Here is a 24,122-nt window from a genome sequence, read left to right on the forward strand (position 1 = left end):
TTCCATGTAAGAACTTCAAATAATATAGTACATATAATATTTCTATTTTTTTTTCTAAGATTTTTGGTTCCATATTCTTGTATTCTTAAAATGTTAGTTTTCTAAATGCAGTTAACAGATTAGGAATCAACAAGACTATTGCCATTTTTAAAAATGTTTCAATCTTTTGAAACTTAAAACTTCCATCACTTAAACTAATGATGAAGAAAATTATTTACCAATGTTGAAATTTTTTTGCTGAAATCCAAATACTCACAGGTTTTAAATGGATGACAGAACTGTTGGACATCACCGTATGGTCTCCTTCCATCATGTCTAGCTCACTCTTATCATCTGAGGCATCTGGAAGACTGTTAACACTACTGCTTTGGCTGCTGGCACTGATAGACATACTGGGAATAGACTGATTACTTCCAACACTATTCACTGTTCCAGTCCGGCCAACACCATGATCTTGTTCCTAAGGGAAAAGAGCATTGTATTAAAATATCTACGTCTCTTGTGAATTCTTGATTAAAGCATCCAGCACAGATTCCACTTGGCACACAGTTATTAGAAAGAAAATCAGAAGCCAGGTATAGTAGTATATGCCTATAATACTAATGACTTGGGAGGCTGAGGCAGGAGGATCACAGCAATTCTGAGGCTATCCTCAGCAATTGAGGGAGACCCTGAGAAACCTGGGGAGATCTTGGCTCAAAACAACAAATAAAAAGAACTGGGGATGTAACTAAGTGGTAAAGTACCCTGGGTTCGATCCCTAGTATGAAAGAAAGAAAGGAAAGAAAGGAAGAAAGGAAGAAAGAGAGAGAGAAAGAAAAGAAGAGAAAAGAAAAGAAAAGTAAAGAAAGAGAGAGAGACAGAGACAGAGACAGAGAGAGAAACAAAGACAGACAGACAAACAGGTCTATCGTAAGAAATTCCCTTTATGTGCCAACTAGGAAGCTTGTCTACTTTTAGTTAATAGAAAAACAAATAAAGCTGAACAATAAATTAGTAACAAACACCCTGAACTGTTGGGGGGAGCCAGCTGATCAGTTCTGGATTATTTCCTTTTTTGTTTTTGTTTTGTTTTGGGGGGTATAGGAGATCAAACTCAGGGCTTTGAGGATGCTAAGCAAGTGTTCTAACCACTGAGCTATATCCCCGATCCAGTTTTGGGTAATGTTCAAAGTACTAAATTTTCTCTTAATTGTTTGACATTTTTTGAAAAACATTTCTATAACAAATATTATGGGGATAGATAATTCACTCAAATTTCAATGATTCTTGTGGTCAATGTAAACACTTCCTTAAAAAAAAAAAAAAATCCTGGGGGTCCTGGGGATGTGGTTCAATGGTAGTGTTTGCCTGGCATATGTAAGGCCCTGAGTTCAATCTCCAGCACTGGCAAAATAAATAAATAAATAAGTTTTTTAAATCCTGAAAATGCTTTTTAAAAAATTTTAGTTGTAGATGTACACAATACCTTTATTTTGTTTATTTATTTTTACCTGGTGCTGAGGACTGAACTAGTGCCTCACACATGCCACATAAGTGCTCTACCATGGAGCTACAACCCTAGCTCAAACACTCCTTTTGTGCTTATTTTTTACTGAGTACTTTTATAAAGGAGGCTGTTCTTTCTTCCTGAAAATAAGTCATTAGATTATCTAGCACCAAATAATATTAATTTCTATCTATTCCTGTAAAAACTAAGAATTATAAATTTGTATAAATACATATTATAAATGTTATATGCTTTATAAATACATATAATAAATAAATATATATATATATAATTTATTATTCAGTCTTAATCACAATAGTGTTCAAGTAATCAAGTAGCCATGGGGTTAGGACACTAACATTTTAATAGTCTGTAGTACCAAACTTTTATAAGATATGCTAGAACTTAATGAATACAGATACCATATGCATGTGTGTGGGGGGAGGTGTGTATGTACATATACATATATATTTATAGAATTTTCTTAGATCCCTAGTCTAATAGATGCTTTTAAAGATTTAACTACATAGCTGGGGCTGGGGTCATGGTTCAGTAGTAGGGTGCTGGCCTGGCATACATGAGGCCCTAGGTTGGATCCTCAACACCACATAAAAATAAAATAAAGGTATTGTGCCCACCTACAACTAAAACAAAATGAAAAAAAAAAAAAAAAAAAAAAAGATTTAACCACATAGCTGCATGTAATCCCAGCAGTTCAGGAGGTTGAGGTAGGAGGACTGCAAGTTCAAAGCCAGCCCTAGCAATTTAGCAAGGCCCTAAGCAACTTGGTGTGATCACATAATGATCACATCCCACTTTTTTGCAAGAAAAAATTTGGGATAAAATCTGCACTGATTTTGCAGTAAAATATGATATTAGAGGTCTTAATTTTATATCTCATTAGTTATTTAGTGCCACTAAAAAGGAAAAAAAGCATCACTCATCGTTTCAGAATACAAAGTGATCTCTCTCATCAAAAAGCAATAAAAATAACCAAAGATTCAGAATTGGGATGGGGTAAATTTGAAAACTTAGAGGAAAAAAGATAATTCACACATGATACACTTTCTTTGTAATTTTCTTGTGAGGAACTTCTGCAACATTTCTGCCAATCTTTATTTTCATTCTTCTTACGAGGTAACAGAAAAAAAGTGGCCTTGAGAATGAATTACAAATTTAAATTCATATGCCTCTACCTACAATAAGTTAAATACTCTAAGCCTTACTTTCCTCATCTGTAAAACAAATATTTTAGAGCCATGTGAATGGAATAAAATTATACAGAACTAAAAGGAACCAGGTTTCTTCGGTTACAGTCAAACGCCTGTTAACTTTCTAATAATTTCTGAGTGAGAACAGTCAACTCTCAAGACTTCATTTCAAGTACTTCTTTTTTTTTTTGTGGTGCTGGGGATTGAACCCAGGGCCTTGTGCATGCTAGGCAAGCACTCTACCAACTGAGCTATATCCCCAGCCCCCTCATTTCAAGTACTTTTAAAAGCATGTCCTGTGGAACTAAATGATCAAATTAGGGTTCAGTGACAAAGAAATATGAGAAGGATTAGACTACATAAATTTGAACAGTTTTTCCTAATAAAAGACTTTGAACAGCCTTTACCATGCTAATGTGCACTTAACATTAAAGGGATTGGGCTTAGAGCATGCAATCTAACATAACTAAAACCCTTTTTTCCTAATGGGATAGTGTATAATCAATGTTAAGAAAACGACTTGGGAACCACTGATAGAAAATTATTTGCAATAATGCATAAAGAAAAAAACCCATAAGGAGAATTCAAGATTTCAGTCATTATAGGTATTACCTCTTCTTCTTCCTGTGCTTCCACTGTTGGTCCATTATGTGCCTCCTGAAAAAGAAGTTTCTTCATTTTTCGATACTGCAGATTATCCAGCTCTCTTACTGCATCCTTCGTCCTCTGAATAAGATCTATTAACACTGTTTCAGGGCGCTCCCGAAGAACAAACATGTGCTAGATAGGGTGAAGGTAAAAGGTTGACATAGTGCAAATGTACCCCTTCTCATACTTTAGAATTACTATCTTATGATGCATAATACATAATCTATAGCTATCTAATTCTATTACTGATATTTACAAAATTATCATTTATATGCATATACAATATGTCTACATTACTAATCTTGCATGTTTTATAAAACCCAAAAACATAATCTTTTGTTGGTCAACTAAAACTTGAGTTGAAATTATCAAAGGGTATAAACAATAAGAACTGTCTAATCAGAACCCTCAATAAAGGTTTACATATTCTAAGAACTGCTGATTTTATAAAAAAATATACTTCTGGTTCTGAGTTATATTTGATTTCAACAGAATATTTACTAAGAGGGAATTAAGTAACCTGAACTTAAGATATTATGATTTCCCTTATAGGCTGCACATAAGATTCTACATAAAATAGTAACATAGATTGATAGTTATTATGTTATTAGTGATTTTTATCAAACATTTAATAAAACTTAACATCAAATGCAGGAAAGTAAAAAGGACAAGTCCACCATTAGGATTATCACTCTTTTAGGTTTTGCTTTTTTTGGCAGTACTGGGGATGAACCCATGGCTTCCTACATACTAGGTTAGCACTCTAGCTGTGCCCCAGCCTCTATACTGTTACCTTTTTTTTTTTTTTTTTTAATGTACTGTTCCATTTAGATATACTTCCCAGAAATTTTCTGAAGATAGAATTTGTTTTGAAGATAAAAAATTAGCATATAAATTGTAGAAAAACATCTGCCCTCCCTTAAGTTCATGAAATATCCTTGAATTTTTATAACATTTACTTTTACCTTGTCATCTCAAATTTCTTTCTTTTCTTATGTAAAGAGTTTAAACTACAGACACAATACTGCATTCTACTTTCATTGAAAAGCAACAAAAATAATAGTACTGTTATTTATTTCTGTATTTTTGAAACAGGGTCTTTCTATGCTGCCTAGTTTGGCCTCTACTCCTTGGTTCAAGGGATCCTCCTGCCTCAGCCTCCTGAGTAGTAAGGATGGGACTATAGGAGTAACCCACCGCACCAGGCTAGTATTGTTATTTCAAATACAAATATAACATCTGCAGAATATTTAATAAATGTTTGTGTAAAAATTATTGAACAGTTATCTTAATTCTGGACAGGTTTTTATAATTTTTAATTCTGAGATAAACTGCTTCATATATTTTTTGTATTAATTTTCTTTTATGACAACTATGACAAAAATGTAATGAGGACAAAAGAAAAGAAGCTCTTTGATGCAAGCCTTGACAACTTAATGAGACCATCTTAAATGTAAAACTAAAAAGGGTTGGAGATGTTGCTCAGTGGTAGAGTAGCTCTATGTTCAATCCCCAGTATTGCAAAGAGAAAAGAGGAAGCAGGGAGGAAGTGGCAGGAAGGAGGAAAGGAAGGAAGAGAGGAAGGAAGAGAGGTGGGAGGGAAGGAAGGAAGAGAAGCTCTTACTACCCACTTCCTATCGTTTCAAATATGGTTATGAAGTTAACACCATGAAGCAAGCAAATGAATAAGCATGGAGACTTGGGATCTAATCAAATACCTGACTCTAGTGGGCAGGGTTATTACTATATAAATTAGAAGGAATTCTTTTACTTAGCTTGGTATGTATCACTATTTAAAATATTCGGTCTTATCCAAAAATACTAACTTTTCCCCAGTAATTGCAACTGAACCCAGAGGCCCTCTATCACTGAGCAACACATCAAGCCCCTTACTTATTTTGAAGCAGGTCTTGCTAAATTGCCCAAGCTTATCTCAAACTTGTGATCCTCCTGCCTCACCCTCCTGAGTCACTGGGATTACAGGCATGCACCACATGCCTGGCCAAAAATAATTAAATTTTATATTTTTAAGTTTTTTTTTTTTTTTTTTTTAAATTTACACATAGATTATACTTTTTCTTTCTTTTCTTTGGTGGTGCAGGGGATCAAACCCAGGGTCTTGCACATAGTATGACATACTCCATCAGCGAGTTATATATCTCCAACCTTGTTTTATTTTTTACTAACATAATTGCTAGATATTTTAGTTTTTGTTGATACTCTGAGTGCCTATTTACTAAGGCTTTCATTTCCAAGCCCATGAGTAAGCTCACAGCATGGAATTCCTCAATCATTACTAAAATTTTACACTGTTCTTCTGTATACTTGGCTGCAAATATTACCAAACTATTTTATTTATTTATGTATTTATTTATTTGCAGTGCTGGAGGATGAACCCATGACCTCATGCATACCAGGCAAGTGCTTTACCACTGAGTCACATCCCCAGCTATATGTAATTTTTAAAATTTCTTTGTAGCTTTAAATTAGGTGACATATGTCAGTGAAAATAAACTGAAATCTTTGAATTTCTGAAATACTGATATAAAATTAGCTTATTTAAACGTTGTGAAAAATCAAAAAGATTCCTTAGGGTCACAAAGAGTCAAACCCTACTCATTATTGCCTAATATAGATATTTTAAGAATTGTTAAAGTCAACATTATCATTATTAGTATTAATAAGATGATCGATCCTTAAATGCAGTAATTTTTGAGACCAAAAAGCATGTATTAATCACGCATTTAAATTAGACAACCAAGCTTGTTAAAAACTCACAACTTAATAAAAAAATATATTCATTGCTAAGTGAGAACAATAAACTCCCATAAAAAAGAAATATTCTGGTTTTGGTTTTTTTCTTTCTTTTTCTCTTTCAAACTTAGGCTGGTGGCTGACTGGCCTCAGACTCTGGAGTACCTGGACTATAGGTATGCACCAACACTCCCAGCAGGAACAAAAATATTGTATCCATTTTTTAACAGTTTCTTTTCCATGTATTTACCTAAATATAACACAGCATATACATTTTTATATTAATATCTAACAGATCAACACATAAGTTATGGTAGATAAAAAAATTAGATCTAAAATTATTCTGTTTTACCAATTTTGAAACAAGACTTTGCTTCACATTAAAGTTTATAGGGGCTGGGCTAGATATGGTAGTACATGCCTATAATCCTGGTAACTTGGGAGGCTAAGGCAAGATGATTCCAAGTTGGAGGCTTGCAACTTAGCAAGACCCTATTTCAAAATAAAAAATAAAAAGAGCTAGGGATGCTACTCAGTGGTAGGGTGCTTGCCTACCGTGTGCAAGGTCCCAGGGTTCCATCCCAGGACTATTAATTTAAAAAAAAAAAAAAAAAAAAAAGTTTCCAGAGACAACAGTATAAAAATTTAGTATTTTATGGGTTGGGGGTGTATCTCAGTGGTAGAGTGCTTACCTCACATGTATGAGGCCTTGCACTTAAAAAAAAAAAAAAAAAAAAAAAAAAAAAGTATTTCAATAAAAACTAGTATATAACTTAATCCCAGTTCAAAAATCAAAGAAAAACAAAACACAATCTTTTTTATCATTTCTCAAGGGTAATACAGATTTACAGCATTACAGAACTGACCTTTAAAAGTTCCTCTGATGTTGGACGATCTTGAGGGATTTTCTGGAGGCAAGAATCTACAAAGTTGCGAAAATAATCAGACCTATTGTAAAGGAAAGTATCAAGTGAACATATTGCTATTTTCTTAAAAAAAAAAAAAAAAAAACATCAAAAATTAAGGCATGTAAGGTGGAAGAAGGAATGGAAAAGGAATAATAATAAAAAAGCAGGGACTATACTTTCATGTCTATGAAAAGCTATCTAAAGCAACCAATAAATCTTATCCATTTTCCAAAGATAAACTTGCACAGATTTTTTTAAAGTTTTAGATAGACACAATACCTTTATTTTATTCATTTATTTTTTTATGTGGTGCTAAGGATTGAAACCAGTGTTTCACATGTGCTAGACAAGTGCTCTACCACTGAGCCCTAAACCCAGCCCTTACTTGCACAGATTTTTTTGGAAATTCTGAGACTAAGAGTATAGTTTAATTCAGTGGTAGAGTGTGCTTATTAGCATTGATGAGGCCTTGGTTCAACTTCCAGCACCAAAAAACAAAGAAACAAATTCCTGCTTCCATATTTTTAACTATCTCAACTCAATTTTACACTGAGGCAAGACAAAAAAGTCTTATTTCCTTCTGCTTTTTTTTTTCATTGAAATACAAGATTGTATTCCTTCTCACTCCCCCAACCCGTTTTCCTTTTCTCTAAGACATCTTTAGAGATGTCTTAGATATTTTTTTATATAGCATGTTTTAGAACATCATTTTACCTACCCTGGAGAGAGAACTTTTCGTGCCTGAGTTATGAGATGCCCCTGAACAAATGGCTAAGAAAAAGTCTGTATCATATTATTACACAGCGTTATTCAGGACAGTTCAGTGATTAAGACAGCAAGTAATAATTAGTTCATCAATGCTTTTCTCCAAAATCCAAATAAGATTTTTAAGTTCATTGTAGGCAAGAATGCTTTTTAAATCCCCAAAGTTGCATACAGTACAAACAAAATTTGTGTTCAATATATTTATAACTTACACATATCATGCTATGGTTTAAATATTTTTTTCAATTCAAGATGAAAATTCCCAATGCAACAGTACTGGGAGGCAGGGCCTAATGAGAGGTGTTGAGGTAATAAGGACTTTGTCCACATGAATGAATTAATGCCATCATAAAAAGGGACACAAGGGTCCTGGGGTTGTGGCTCAGTGATAGAACACTTGCCTAGCATGTGTGAAGCTCTGGGTTAGATTTTCAGCACTGCATATAAATAAATGAATAAAATAATGTCCTCAACAACTAAAATTATACATAAGAAAAATATTTAAAAAATGGATGCAAAGATAGGTTTACTCTCTCCTGCTCTTTGGACTAAGAGGACTCAACATTCCTTACCTCCTGAGGATGCAGGGTTCGAGGCACCTTCTTGGAAGAAGAGAGGCTGAACACTAACCTGCTAGTAGTCTTTGTTTTGAACTTCAGAATGGTGAGAAAAAATTCCTTTTGTATTTTTGGAACCAGGGATTGAACCCAGAGGCACTTGATCACTGAGTCACATCTCCAATCTCCAGCCCTTTTTAATTTTTTATTTTGAGACAGGATCTCACTAAGATTCTTAAAACCTTGACAAGTGGCTGAGGCTGGGTATGAACTTTTGATCATCCTGCCTCAGTCTCCCAGGCTGCTGAGATTATAGGTCTGAGTCACCATCACCATGCCTGACTCTTCTGCTGTAATTTTTTACCACTGATAAAAAGAACTTCTGGGGTTGGGGTTGTGGCTCAGTGGTAGAGCGCATGCCTACCATGTACAAGGTCACTGGGTTCAATCCTCAGCACCACATAAAAACAAATAAAAAAATAAAGGTATTGTTTCCCACTATAAGTAAAAAAATATATAAAGAAAAGCCCACTTCTATATGTGAATGAACTTAATATTATGAAATCAAGGATGCAGCAGAAGGAACACTGAAGCAATCTGAATAATATAATTATAACTAGAATGATCCCCAGTTTTCAATTATCTGGCAATTTTGATAAAGTCAAATCATTTTACATATGTTTTATAATATATAAATTATAACCTATTCCTCAATCAAATATCACTATAGGTTGCAACAATCTATACATACATTCAGTTTAAAATATTAATGTTTAAAACTGTTACTTTTATACAATTAGGGTTATATGTGTTCCTGAAGTTCTAAAAATATAAATTATTGTAAAAATCAATATTTTTTATATCCATGTAACAATCTATCCTTTTCTTCTGAACTGAGTTTTATATACATGCTATGAAATGCAGATGAGACAACGTATAAAAACAATATAAGGGTAAAATAAACCTGTTTTAATATCTCTTAAGTAATACAATTTACCTAAATACGATTAAGACATTGTGATAACAGATTATGTAAAAAGCATTTCATTTATAGAATATCACACAGTATTTCTTAGTAATACTCACCATTCATTAGACTGTAGTGTAGGGGATTCATTTTGGGCTATGTGATATAAGGCACTCATTGCATTCATATTAAATAAAGGAGGTTTCCTTTCCGCTGTAAAATAAAGGAAACTTTTCTATTAAAATATATGTGTGTGATAAAGGTGAACTCAAGTATTGTTCAAGTTGGAAACAATCTTGCAAAGAAAGTACAAATAACTCTTTCAAGTGAATCAACTGAAAATAAATTGCTGATATAACATCCCACCATTTCAAAATATTTATTTAAATATATAGTTCCTACCAACTAGAACATTTTCCTAAAGAACCATACTATATCCCTTGAAATAGTCTACTTAATACTGATATACAAGTCTCATCTATTCCCCAAACTCCATGCAAGTTTCATTCTAATGTCCTACGTAGCAAAAGTGAACTTTGATAACTTGTGTCCTTCAAGGAATTTGTTCATTTTATCAAGTTGTAAAACTTACAGACATAAATCTGTTCATATTTCCTTATTACCCTTTAATATTTATAAATCCCTTAGTGATTAACATCTCTCTTTACTGCAACTGGAAATCTGTGTCTTCTCTTTTGTTCTTAATGAGTATGGCAAGATGTTCACCAACTTTATTGATCTTCTCAAAGAACCAATTTTTTATTTTGCTGATTTTCTCTATTGTTTTTGTTTTCTATAAACTGATTTCTGGTTTGATCTTTATTCTTCCCTTCTACTTGTTTCAGACTCAATTTGCTTTTTCCAGTTTCTTAAGATAAAAGTTGAAGTCACCATCTTTACAATTTTGAAGTAAAAGCACTCTTGAGTGGCCCTCAGTTTGGGTTTGTCTACTTCCTGTTATTAGATCTGGATCATACATCTTTGGCAGAAATATTTTAAAGTAATGCTATATTTTGCTTACAGTATCCTATGAGAAACACATGATTTCAAGAGATATCCTTAATCATGGTGTTCACTTTGATCACTTGGTAAAGGCCATCTTTGCCAAGGTTCATGTTAGCTTCTCTTTTCTCCTATGTACTTAATAAACATTTTATAAGAAGATATTTTGAATGATTTAAATATCCTGTTTCTTGTAAAGCTTCCATTTATTTATTTATTATAAAGATCCATAGATTTCTACTTTATTTAATAAATTTCACAAATCAGGAAGATAAAGACAGAGAACCACAAACTTGAGGGCAGACTCAGCAACTTTGTGAGGTCCTAAGCAACTTCGTGAGACACTGTCTCAAAATAAAAAGTAAAAAATGCTGGGGACACAGTTCAGTGGTAAAGTGACCCTGGATTCAATCCTCAGTACGAAAAAACAGCCGGGACAGTGGCACATGTCTGTGATCCCAATGACTCAGGGAGCTGAGGCAGGAGGATTACAAGTTTTAAGGAACCTCAGCAATTTAGTGAGGCAGTAAGCAATTTAGTGAGACACTGTCTCAAAATAAAAAATAAAAAGGGTTGGGATGTGGCTCAGTGGTAAAGCACATCTGGGTTCAATCCCCAGTACCCAAAAAAAGGATAAAAATTATATTCTCTCATTTATTATGATGTCCATACTGTCTCATATTTGAGCGGTAGGAGCTTTTGTAAAGTTTCTTAAGTTTGAAGAAACTTCAGTTTTTTAAGCTTCTGTGTCTTTTGGACCTTATTATTCTTTGATTATTTTTTTGTTATTCTGGTACACTAAGATGTCCCAGAATCAGCTTGTACTTTCCTACCCTAAATCCTGGATCAACTATTTCCCCAAAAAGGCATGGCATTAGGTATGCTCACTGCTACTGTGGTGTCACTGCTCTCAGGCTCTCGACAAAATTAAGAAACACAAGAATGGCACATTGGTGCACGTCTGTAATCCCATCAGCTCGGGAGGCTAAGGAAGGAAGATCACAAGTTCTAAGCCAGTCTCAGCAACTTATCAAGGCCCTAAGCAACTCAGTAAGACCCTGTCTCTAAATAAAATATAAAAAAAGGGCAGGGATGTGGCTCAGTGGTTAAGTGCCCCTGGGTTAAATCCCTGGTCCAAAAAAAAAAGGAATATATACATGTATATATTTATACATGCATGAACACTGAACATGTTTGTTTCTATACTTAGAAACAAACGAATTCTCTACAATCTCTCAAACTCCAATCCAACACGACAGTGTTTATTCTAGTTTTGTTTCATATTTGTAAAGCTCTTTTCTGACAAGATACCTTGTTCTCATTATCCTTAATATACTTTCTTACTTGGTAAGTTCTCCCTGTGTGTAACCAAGTTCCTACCACCTTGGCCACTACCCTCTACCCTGAGCAGATGTGCTCCTTCCCCTGTTCAAAATCTGAATGCATTTTTCATCTACTGTTTCTGACACCCCACTAAAACCAGGTAAATTCTCTCATATTAAGGAAACCTTCAGCACAGAAGCACTTCTCGTATTTATCAGGCTTTGTAACTGTTACAATATCTCTAAATATGGGTTGCCTCTTCAGACTCTGCTTATGTAAGATGATGCTTTCCCTGTGTTGTCACCTCCCCATCCTTCTTGGGTTCTGATAATTCATGCTGAGCTACCTCCGTGTTATGAATGCCTTCGTTACCCCGCTAGGACTCTGAATCCTTATACCTGACAGTCCCTTTGCATAAATCATCTAACCAATTTCTGATTCCACACACCAGGCTGTGAGAACTCTTTATTCTACTCATTTGATTCTGAAACCCACCCCTGATTTACCATGGCCTATTGCCTGTCATGGACACCTACCTACTGTACCTCACCCAGGGGCTTTAAGAGTAAACAGTCTGGGAAAGGAAAAGGTTACTGAAGAAATTCTGAATAAATAAAAGAAAGACATTATCTATTTCTATGATAACTATTAAGGTCTTTGACCTGGAAGATTCAACTGACATTTTCTATCTCAAATTCTTATAAGCTACTACTAAACTTATTTTTGACTTAAACCACATTTATTTTTTTAAAAAGTTAGAGATCTTATTCTATATATAGTATTGTATACCTGTTTATAAAATATCTCTATTCATAAATGTGGATGACAAAATACCACCCAAACTAAAGAATAATGAGATGAAATTGAGATAGAAAAACAAGGTCCAGAAAGTAAATCTCAGAAAACACTATCCAATAAAAAAAAGTATTACAGAAAAAAGGTTCGTATTATTTATACTTACATAGAAGAATTATAAAAGGTAAAGTAAATGGGTTCAAATTTCACCGTTTTTCCCTTATGATTGATACCTCTCAATGGAAAAAGTAGCTTTGTATTTGCATGGAAGCTAGTGCTGACAATAAACTCAGTAACAATTCATATACCTATCTGGCTTACTTCCAGTGGGAGTATTAGTAATTATGCTAGTCCACTGCTTTAAGCCTACTTCTACTTAGAAGCAACACAAAAAATGTGTCCATAAAAATCAAACTACTATATGGAGTTGATTCTAATCTCCTTCACCAATTGCAAAACACCATCACAGTGATTTCTAGACCTATTTCCATGGTCTCCCGTGAATAAAGTCTGTCTCACTATCTTTAAACCAAAACAAAACAAACTGCTACAAAAAAGTACACAGCCTGACAGCTAATTTTCATACCTAACATGAAGTAATAACTATACTAGGAAAGGGTAAGTTATTTGTGAGTGCTTTAGAAACCTTCTTTGGATGATAAATCTAGTGATAATGGGAACATTCTAGATGTTTTGGAAATATTAATATTGTTAGGAATAGAAGGGATATTATTTTAAGACCTAATTTAATAGCAAATATTTCTAACCTACATACATAAAAATTACCAAATAACCAAATCTTTAATAGATTTAGTACTTCCTTTAGGAACCTGATAAAAACCTGTAACTAGTAATTGAAGTAAACACTGATCAAACTTAATCCAGAAAAATGAAGAACAATGCTTACCAAGTTCAATACATGTTATTCCAAGAGACCATACATCAACTTTGCCATCGTATTGTCCTTCATCCATGGCTAAAATTACCTCTGGGGCCATCCTAAAAACAAAATGTTCATATAAGGTTTTAACAAAAACATATACTATTGTTGTAGAATGTAAGGATTACATGGAGAACACTGGTTTGAATTCCAACCAATATGTGGACGTAAGAATTTTTGTAATGGGAAATAGAGGTTGTGAGGTAAATATTTAGCAATACACAAAAAGTGTGAGATTCATTCTACCCGTCATGATCATGTAACAGAATCCCAAAAGAACAATTTTGCAGAGAAGAGCTGTGTCTGCATCTGTTCCAAGTCTGTAGATTCCAATATTGCATATCCTTTAGGCCAGTGGTTCTCAAACACCTTGTTCTCAGGATTGCATTTAAAAAGTCTAATTTTGGCTTTAAAGATTGAATTTTACCACTGGAAACAAATATTGTCAGTTGTTTTTCTTAAAATGACAACCTCATTTCATTTATTTGAGAAGTATCTGCCATAATTACCAAGACTCTTTCAAATAGTGTTCCATGATAAAAGTGGTTGATCAGCTTACAACTCCAACAACTACAAAATTATTAATCTTATGTGTGTTTTTTTTCTTTTTTTGCATAGCTTTATTGAGGTAAAATTGAAGTACAATAAAACACATATATGAAGTATGCAATTTGATCACTTTTGTATGTAACCAATATAATCAATATAAAAAGCATTTTCATTACCTTTTTTTAATATCTGAAATCATGCAGACTATTTCCTGCATGATTTATTACATTAGAAACCAATCACCTTAAGATATATAGAACCCCACATGTCAACTATTTCAAAATTAAACGGCACACTTATAAAAATCTGAGAGGTCAAGGAAGAAAGCACAAGAAAAGTAAATAAAAAGTGCTTTGAACTAAGGGATAATAGAAGCTTAAAGTATCAATCTCTGGGATGAAACAGTACTGAGATGAACATTTACAATTTAAAATACTTGTATCAGAAAGAAGCTAAAATACTTATCTTGAAAACATGTAGTAGAAAGGGAAAAAAAAGTAGAAGCAGAAATATATGAAATAAAAGAAATAATATAGCTAAAACTTGATAAAAACTAGACAAGTCTAATCAAGAAAAAAGCAAGAACATAAAAATTAATATCAATGGAAAGGGAGCAATCAAAATAACCCTACAAATGCTAAAAATATATTACCTTAATATTACAATTGTATGCCAACAGGTGATAGCTTACATTACATGGTCTATATTAGAGAAGGATCCATGTGCTGCTGAGAAGAAAGTGCATTCAGTCACTGATGGATGAAATATTCTATCTATGTCTATCAAATCTAAATTACCAATATTTTATAGTTCTATAGCTGCTTTAGTTTTTATTTGGAGGATCTATCCAGTGGTGACAGAGGCATGTTAAAGTTACCCAGTATTACTGTGCTGTGGTCTATTTGATTCTTGAAATTGAAAAGGGTTTGTTTGGTGTCAGTATACTCCATTGTTTGCAGCATAAATATTTATGATTGTTATATCTTTCTTTTTTCCCCTTCTAGAATTTTTATTTATCTTTTTATCTGATCTTTTAAAAATTTTTTTTTATTTTTACAGACTGCATTTTGATTCATTGTACACAAATGGGGTACATCTTTTCATTTCTATGGTTGTGCACAATGTACATTCATACCATTCATGTAATCATATATATGTACATAGGGTAATGATGTCTGTCTCATTCCACCATTTTTCATACCCCCCTCCATCTGATTGTTATGCCTTGTTGAGGTGTAATTCCCTTAAGCAATATGAAATCGCTTTTTTTTGTCCCTCCTGATTAATTTTGGCTTAAAGTCCACTTTATCTGAGGATAGAAACCCTGCTTGTTTATAAGATCTATGTTAGTGATATGTTTTTCCCATCCTTTCACCTTCAGTCTATGGATTGTTTTGCCTGTGAGGTGAGTCTTTTGGAGACAGCATTTTATTGGGTCTTGTTTTTAAATCCAATCCGCGAGTCTGTGTCTTTTGATTGTTCAGTTTCGGCCATTAACGTTCAAGGTTAATGAGATATGATTTGTATTCCTGGTCATTTGGGTTTATTTCTTGTTTTTAATTTGAATTAGTTTCTCCTTTGATTGACTATTCACGTAGTGTAGTTCTTCCTTTTGCTGGTTTTCATTTTTTTTTTTCCATTTCATCTTCACAGAATGTTTTGTTGAGTATAGTGCAGGCTTTCTATTTGCAAATTTGTTTATCACAGGAAGTTTTTATTTCATCTTCAAATCTGAAGCTTAATTTTGCTGGATATGGGATTCTTGGTTGGCATTCATTTTCTTTTAGAGCTTGGTATGTAATTCCAGGACTTCCTAGCTTTGAGGGTCTGAGTTGAGAAATCAGCTGAGATCTGAATTGGTTTTCCTTTATCTGATATTTCTCTCTCACAGCCTTTAAAATCCTATCCTTACTCTGTATGCTAGGCATATTCATTATAATGTGTCTTGGTGTGAATCTGTTTTAATTTTGTACATTGGGGTCCTGAAAGCCTTTTGTATTTGATTTTCCATTTCATTCTTTAGGCTTGGGAAATTTCCTGATATTGCTTTGAAAAGACATGCATTCCTTTGGTTTGTCTTCACACCTTCATCTATCCTGATAAATCTTAAATTTGTTCTTTTCACATTAACCCACAGTTCTTGGAAGTTCGGTTCATGGTTTCTTAACATCTCTCAGTGGTCAACTCTATTTTCAAGATTGTATATTTTGTCTTCATTGCCTAAGGTTCTGTCTTCCAAGTGGTGTAGTCTGTTGGTGATGTTTTCTATTGAATTTTTAATTTGGTTTATTATTTCCTTTAGTTAGAGGATTTCTGCTTGTTTTTCCCCACAATCTCTGCCTCTTTATTGAAGTGATCTTTCACTTCCTGTATTTTCTCTCTGATTTCATTTTTTATACCATCCTTTACTTCACAGATAAAGTTTATGTACATTCTAAACTCCTTCTCTGAAATTTCTTCCACTGTGGTGTAAATGGATCCTATTATTGGAGTATCTTGATTTGTTTTGGGCAATTTGTTCCCTTGTTTTTTCATGTTGTTTGTGTGTCTACCCACCTAGCAGTATAGATCTGAAGCAGCAGAGTTTCTACTCTGTGGACTTAACGTATCCCTGAAGGTTTCCAGTACCTCACCATTTAGGGAAAGACAAATAATAACAAACAATGCAAACAAAATACAGCATTAAATCAAATAGTTCCTACTTTGACGTCTACAATGTTAACTATCACAACAAACAGAAATGATGTGATCAGTTATTGCCTATAATGAAAACAGAAAGTTTGCAAAAGGGTTTATAATTTCAAATGGTGGTCAGGGGGAGAACAGAAGTGATATAGGATGTGATAATTATGAGAGAGGAGGAGAGAAAAAGTAGTAAAAAATTAAAAAAAGAGTGAAAGAGAGAACAATAGAGATTGCTGTTAGCAGAAGAGAATCAAGGAAAACAGGAGAAAAACACATATAAAGTAAAAATTTTAAAAATAAAAAGAATATAAAAACTAAAATATACTAATCAAACATCCTAGTTGACAAAAAAAACTAATCCATGAAGAATAACTGGCTTCAAAAATGAGGGAAAAAAAACAACTATGAATATGTATAAATGTCCATATACCATTAAGGTCACAATTAAACAGAGAAAAAGAACAGAAGAAAAAAAAGATCAGAATTCTTTCCATTGGCGTTCAAAAGATTGTTTCTCTTCTCAGTACTTTTAGGTGTGGTTGTCTGAAGAATGATGCTGCACCCTCCGGACTGCTGAAGTTAGAGAGGTAATCCTGTAGGCGGAATTCCTGGAGGCGGGGTTTAGCTTAGGTGGGCTCCAGTCTCTCTGCTGAAAGTCAATTGGTCTGGAGATTTTAAATCAGCACAGCTCCAGGGTCCTCTACTTATTGGTCCACACTGGAAGAATGTACCCCAGGGATTTTCCCTGGGTTCCACTTGTATGGTGGGGGAGCCAATTCTTAGTTCCCTAAGTCACCTGTGGACCTCATGTTTCCTGGTCTCAGGTTCAATTTCCACACAATCTCTCCTGCCCCTGCCCTTCTGAGTTCCCTGTCAGATGTGTCTCTCCCAGCTGGTCCTACAAGTAGTTGGATTGGAGAGGGAGGGTTAGAGCCAGGTAGGTTTCCTCAACCACTTTTCCCGTGTGTAAACTTATCTCCACATTTGATTTTCTCGTGGTCACTTAAGCACATTCTATGTCATGCAGTGTGGGTTTACTGGGTCTGTATTTTGGGCCAAATTCAAGTTTGCCAGGAACTGGTCCTCTTAACTGCCAGTCCCCATGCAGTGGCTGCAAAATGGTTCCTTCCTTAGTCCTCTGCACGTCTCCTGGAGAGATGGCAGCTTCTTTCCCCGCACACAGATATTGTGCAGGGCATCCTTCAAGTTTTCTACGCAATGTCCTTGATCTCTAAACACTCTACCCAAAGAGCCTCAGGTCTCCCCAAAAATGTGGGTTCCTTTAATTCCCTTATACCTTCATTCTGCTCTGGCTGGTGCTTCCAGCCCAGCTACAGCAGTGGCTATGTGGCTGGGGATTTCTTCCTTATTTTATTACATCCAACCTCCTAGGTCCCCAATCTGCTTCGAATGTCATTTTAAATTCCAGTAAAGTCCCCTCGCTTTTTTGTTGTTGTTGTTGCTGTTCACCTACCTTGCTGAAAAGTTGCCTGTCTGTTTTCTTGGTTTCACTCCACGGAGCAGCCAGGAAAGCCACCTCCTCTATTGTGCCATCTTGAAAACCTCTCTCTTATGTGTGTCTTAAGTTATAAAACAAAACACCAATTCATGTCTACAACTAGAGTCTAACTTTTTTTTTTTTTTTTTTTTTGGTACTGGGAAATTGAATCCAGATACACTTACCTCCCTGTGTTTTTTTTGTTTGTTTGTTTTGTTTTGTTTTGTTTCAGATAGGGTCTGATAAAGTTGCTTAGGGCCTCATTAAGTTTTTGAGGCTGGTCTTGAATTTGTGATCCTCCAGCTTCAGCCTCCTGAGTTGTTGGGATTATAGGCATGCACTACCACACCTGGCTGTGTCTAACATCCTTGATGATACTTTACCTAAGACTTCATTTGTATTTGGTGTTAAGCATGGATGAACATCTAAAAGAATTACTAACTGCTTCAGTAAGATTAACAACCATCTCCAGCATGTATGTGTATGTGTCTAACAACAGGTGTCACATTTGTTCTGAATACACTATATAGAAATTAACAAATATGTTAATAAAGTAAACTTTCCATTGTCAATAACTGGCTGTTTGATGAGTTTCCTTTAAAATGTTTGAGTTCAGAAAATTTCTAAATTAATCAAAAAGTTAGAGTAATTTTTATATTTTTTAATTGAAGATCTTTCAGACCCTTTTTAACATCTAATATTCATCACCAATTTCTAAAATGGGGAATTGTTAAGAAGTATTACTGGCTCAGAGAGTTCACTTTATAGAGGAAGAAGATTCTATGTATTATAGACTAATGTCCTATATAAGCAGTGGTTTTCAAATTTTTCAATTCATTTACCTCCTAGAACTTATAAAAAATTTTTATACCCTTGTACCTTTTGGGGTTGATATTTACATTTTATAAATTTTGTAGTATACAAATATTATATATTACAGGTGAGGAAGATACTTAAAACTTGCAGCTGCAGAATCAGTTTAGTTAACTTATTAAAAACACTGTCATATATGCTGGAGTGGTGGCACATGCCTGTAATCCAAGATATTCAGCAGGCTGAGGTAGGAAGATTGCAAACTCAAGGCCAGCCAGGGCTAATTTAGCAAGACCCTATCTCAAAACAAAAAGAGGGGGCTGGGATTGTAGCTCAGTGGCAAAGTGCTTGCCTAGCATGTGTGGAGACACTGGGTTCAATCTTTAGCACCGCATAAAAAATAAACAAGTAAAATAAAATAAAAGCATGCTGTCCATCTACAACTACAAAAAACTAAAAAAAAAAAAAAAAAAAAAAAAAAAAAAGAGTGGGGGGCTCAGTGGTAGAGTGCCCCTGGGTTCTAATTCCCAGTACATAAAAAAATAAAAAATAAAAAAACACTGCCATATAACTGAATTAGCAAAACTAACCTGAAGATCTTATCAACCAGACAAATCAGAACCACTTTCTGTCAGAAAAAGGTCCAACTTCATTTTTCGATGCAGTTAAACATTTTAATATGTCACCACAATCATCATCTCAGGTCCCAAATTCCATACAAGGAAGGAAGGAGGGATGGAAGGAAAGAAGGAAGGCAGGCAAGTAAGTTATTGGAAGAGAAAGAAAATGAGGAATAAAAGCAAAGAAGAAAGATGACTAGAAAGACTCAGGGCTTTGCCATCAGTGTGTGTCCTGACCCTTCAATATTTCTTACAGATGCCCAACATTCTCAAAATGTCTCTCCAGTGTGCCTCTGAAGCTTTTACATCCCAGAGCAATGCATCATTATAATATTCAAAATAGGTAAGAAGTTTTTCCGTTATAAAGTTGGATAAGGGAGAGTTAAAAGGCAGGTAAGAAAGAGGATACAATGCAGATAGAGAGGGCACATACAGAAGTTAAAGATCTGAAAATTATTCCCTTTAAACTTTTGCTGTCAGATACATACTGAATTATTTACCGAAGAAATTAGGAGATGTCTAGGATTTCCTTCAAAATAATTGGGATGGGAATAAATAGAAGTACACAAAGCAGAAATGGTAATGTTTTGCTGGGTAGTTGGTATGTAAAAAAAAAAAAAAAATCATACTTTTTCCATATATATATGTGAAATTCTCCACACAAAGATAACAAATCTGAAAAAAATTCAAATCAGCTACCACTCTTTGTTGTTGTTATTACCAGGAATTGAACCCAGGGGTATTTAACCACTGAGCCACATCCCCAGACCTTTTTTGTATTTTATTTTGAGACAAAGTCTCACTCAGTTGTTGAGGTTGGCTTTGAACTTGGGATCCTCCTACCTCAGCCTCCTGAGCTGCTGGGATTACAGGTGTGAGACACCATGCCCAGCAGCTACCAGTCTTTAAATATTCTGTCTAAAGATCAGTTATATTAAGTATACTTAAATATAAAGAATATATACAGTTTACCATTTAGCATATCTATCTCCTACCACACTTGAATTTTATTGACTGTTTTTACTCCTACACCCAATATTTGATGTAAATAGCAACAGGAAAGCAAATGAGGCATGGATAAATGAAAAGATGAAAAAGAAAACAGATAAAAGGATAACACTCTAAATCTGTATTTAAAATTAAGTATAATACTCCAAGTAAAAATGTCCAAAATGACAACTGAATAAAGTATAACCACACATTGTCTATTTCAATTATGAGGATCAATGCCAGATAGAAACATTCTTACCAATATGGTGTTCCCACAAAAGAATTGGCAGGAGATGCCATGGAAGCAGATCCAAAATCAGCAAGTTTCACCTGGCCTGGTTCTGTCAGAAGGATATTTCCTGCTTTGATATCTCTGAGTTTAAGGAACAGAGAAAATTATTTGTCTTTTTTTCATTAGATAATGTTGAAAATGATACAAAACAATTAAGAACTTGTAAGATAGAGAAAATGAAATAAAATTAAGGGCTAGGATAACTTACAATTGTGATAAGATTAGATAACAAAAATATAGAATTCAAAAAAGAGTAACTTTTCTAAAAGAGAAGATAAATAGCAGTTTAAAAAAAGATAGGTAACTGGGGCTGGGGCTGTGACTCAGTGGTAGAACTCTTGCCTAGTGTGTGTGAGGCACTGGGTTCAATTCTCAGCACCACATATGAATAAGTAAATAAAATAAAGGTTAATCAACAATTAACAAAAGTATTTTTAAAAAGATAGGTAACTGCAGCATATAGTCTATATTTAAGTTTGTTTATCAAAACAAACAATGGTTTGCAAAACAATTTTCTTGGCTAATGATCCCTTCACAATGTATAAGATTTCTGACTATCCCACTTATTTCTTTTAGGAGAAAAAAAGGGGGTGGGGCACAAAGAACTTTATCCTCCAAACTTGTTTTTGTTTTTAAAAAGGCCTATTCATATCATTTTCAAACTTCAAATATAGTTCTCCTAACTCAATGTGAAGTGAAAACTGAAACATATGGACAATGCAATATTAATGATCCCAACTCTACTTTCAAATTTACTTTTCTGAAAGAGCAAACATACTGTCCATCCAAATTAATAAAAGTATGGATAATTACATGATTAATTACATGAGTGGATTGCATTCCAGTGGGCACTATAACATACACTTAACCTTTCAAAAATTAAAAAAGAGAAACTAAATTTCCAAGCACTTGTTCATTCCTTAAGTATTACAATGCATATAAATACTAAGTGGATCTAATTTCCTTCCTCTTATCATAGTATATAATATAGTACATATATTATATACTATGATTATTCATTTGCTATTATATATGTGAATCTATTTTCATTTTTTTTTTAAGTAGGGAGTGTACTTTATTTCTTTGTGATGCTAAGGGACTAAACCTTAGACTTTGTACCCAGGGAACTACTTTTAAGTCGATAAGAAACTTAGGTTCTAATTCTAACTCTGTTAATCATGTTCTAACAACTGCAAGTCCTTTGGACTTTGCTATTCTCTTTTAAAAATATGATAATCCATTATTTCCAAAGACCCTATTACCAAGTCTAACATGTACTGCCTGGTTCCAACACATAATTAAAATTAAATTCTATTTTTCACCTAAAACAGTCAAAACAAATAACAGTGTCAAAATGCATTATAAAGTGATTTAATCTCAAAATTACTATCTATTATCAAAGATTATTAAGGATTAATGCTCAAAACCATAGTCTTTGTCCATGTCATGAAATTGATAGGAAAAATTTGGCATTATCAGTTACTAGGAAGACAAAAGATTTGTTAAGTTCTACCTCTCCTCTCTTTGGCTTTGCAAACTTTGGGAAATTATAGTAAAAATCTGGGGCATCAACTTTTTTCACCTGTAAAAAGAAAAAGACTATCTATCTGATCCCTGATATCCTTTCCAGTTTGCAAATTAAGTGATTCTAAAATTAAGTTTCTACTACTTTAGAATTCCCAAGAGCACAGGAGGCAAAGATAAAAATTATCCTAAACAGAGAGATCAAGTGTACTACTGTCATTTTTAATTCATGAACAATCAACAAATATGAGTTTATACAATTCTTATTTGGCTATAACCAATAAACATTTCAGAGTTACTGAACTATAGAGCTGATAAATGCAATTAATTGCTTGTCACTATGTGATAATTTTCAAAATACTTACCTATGGATCATGGTATGAGAATGTAAGTAGGCTAATCCCTGGAGAGCACCATGTGTAATTGCTGCTATTTCCACTTCTTGTAATGGCTTTTTGTGAACTTAAAATAAAAATTTATTTGAAAAAATTACTATATAAAAGGTTTTGTTTAAAACAATAAACTTAAATATCTGATATATGGGTAATTTTTAAAAACTGATATTTAGCAAGAGAAGTCTTATGATGCTAATAAAACAGGCTGCTAACTTTATAAATGGTATACAGTTGTGCTAGCTATTGAAGTATAATTCTCAGCCAATTTCCCTTTTAGTTAACAATATTAAACAACTTTGTGATTATAAAAGCAAAAGTAAAAGAGAAGTTTTCCATTTATTCTCACTTATCTTTGTTATGAACAGGACAGCAAGCTGATAGACAAAGAATCCAGAAAAATGCTTGTAAAGTCACAAGAGAAAACTTGTTTATTTTATATCCTATGTAAGATTTATAAGGATAACATAATATGCTGAGAATCTGGAAAGAGCTAAGAATTTTACTCTTTCTAGATAGTTTTGTTTATTTTATATTAACATTATTTAAATAATCTCTAACTGAACTATCATTTTAATCTATTAATACTTTTTTTTTAATAATCAAAAGAAACCTACCTTCTAGTAAATCTGAAGCAGATCCTAAACAATATTCCATTACAAGCTACACAGGAAGAAAAATTACAAAAACATTAAAATATAAAGATTTATTCTAGTTGAGATAAAATTAATTTGCCCAGAGGTCCAGGGGATAGTTGGAAATAAAACAAACTAGGTATGGTTTACCTTAAAAAATACTTACACATTTATCAGGTTTTTTTAAAAATATTTTTTAGTTGTAGATGGACACAATATCTTTACTTATTATTTTTATGTGGTGCTGAGGATTGAATCCGGTGCCCCACATGTGAGAGGCAAGCGCTCTACCACTAAGCCACAGTCCTGGCCCTATCGATTTGTTAAATGTATTTAAATTACGCTAATAAGGAAGCGATTATCTTTTGATAATGCCAACATGTAATCACTTCTATAAGCTATGCATTTCATATGCAATTACTTAATTAAATAAAAAATAAATGTAGATCTTCTGTTACTATTAAACTACAAAACCAAAATTGATTATTTGGTAAGATGTAGAAAACTGTGTTCTCTAAAACTGTATGTATAAAGCTTAGGTAACAATTTAATTTGCTTCTCTTTGTTTTTTGAGCTGGTCTCACTGTGTTGCCCAGGTTGGTCTCTGAACTTCTGGGCTCAGCAATCCTCCCTCCTATCTCCAGAGTAACTACAACTACATGCATGCACCATCAAGCCCAGTTCTAAATAATTTTATTTTTTTAAAACCAAACACAAAGAACCATCTCTGTGCCAAGTATTTTATACATATTAACCATTTTAATC

At 33.7% G+C, this 24,122-nt stretch overlaps 1 protein-coding gene across 1 annotated transcript in view; it reads right to left on the reverse strand.

The window, feature by feature from the left end:
• Taok1 (TAO kinase 1) overlaps window positions 1–24,122 on the reverse strand; it is a 133,290-nt gene that overhangs the window by 36,056 nt on the left and 73,112 nt on the right. Inside the window, 8 exon segments of the mRNA XM_047543843.1 lie at window positions 257–460; window positions 3,313–3,480; window positions 6,969–7,050; window positions 9,419–9,512; window positions 13,327–13,418; window positions 20,774–20,887; window positions 22,696–22,792; window positions 23,340–23,385. Coding sequence (XP_047399799.1) covers window positions 257–460; window positions 3,313–3,480; window positions 6,969–7,050; window positions 9,419–9,512; window positions 13,327–13,418; window positions 20,774–20,887; window positions 22,696–22,792; window positions 23,340–23,385 — 897 coding nt within the window.

The sequence above is a fragment of the Sciurus carolinensis genome, chromosome 3, assembly GCF_902686445.1.
Source record: "Sciurus carolinensis chromosome 3, mSciCar1.2, whole genome shotgun sequence".
In the NCBI taxonomy this organism is placed as follows: Eukaryota; Metazoa; Chordata; class Mammalia; order Rodentia; family Sciuridae; genus Sciurus; species Sciurus carolinensis.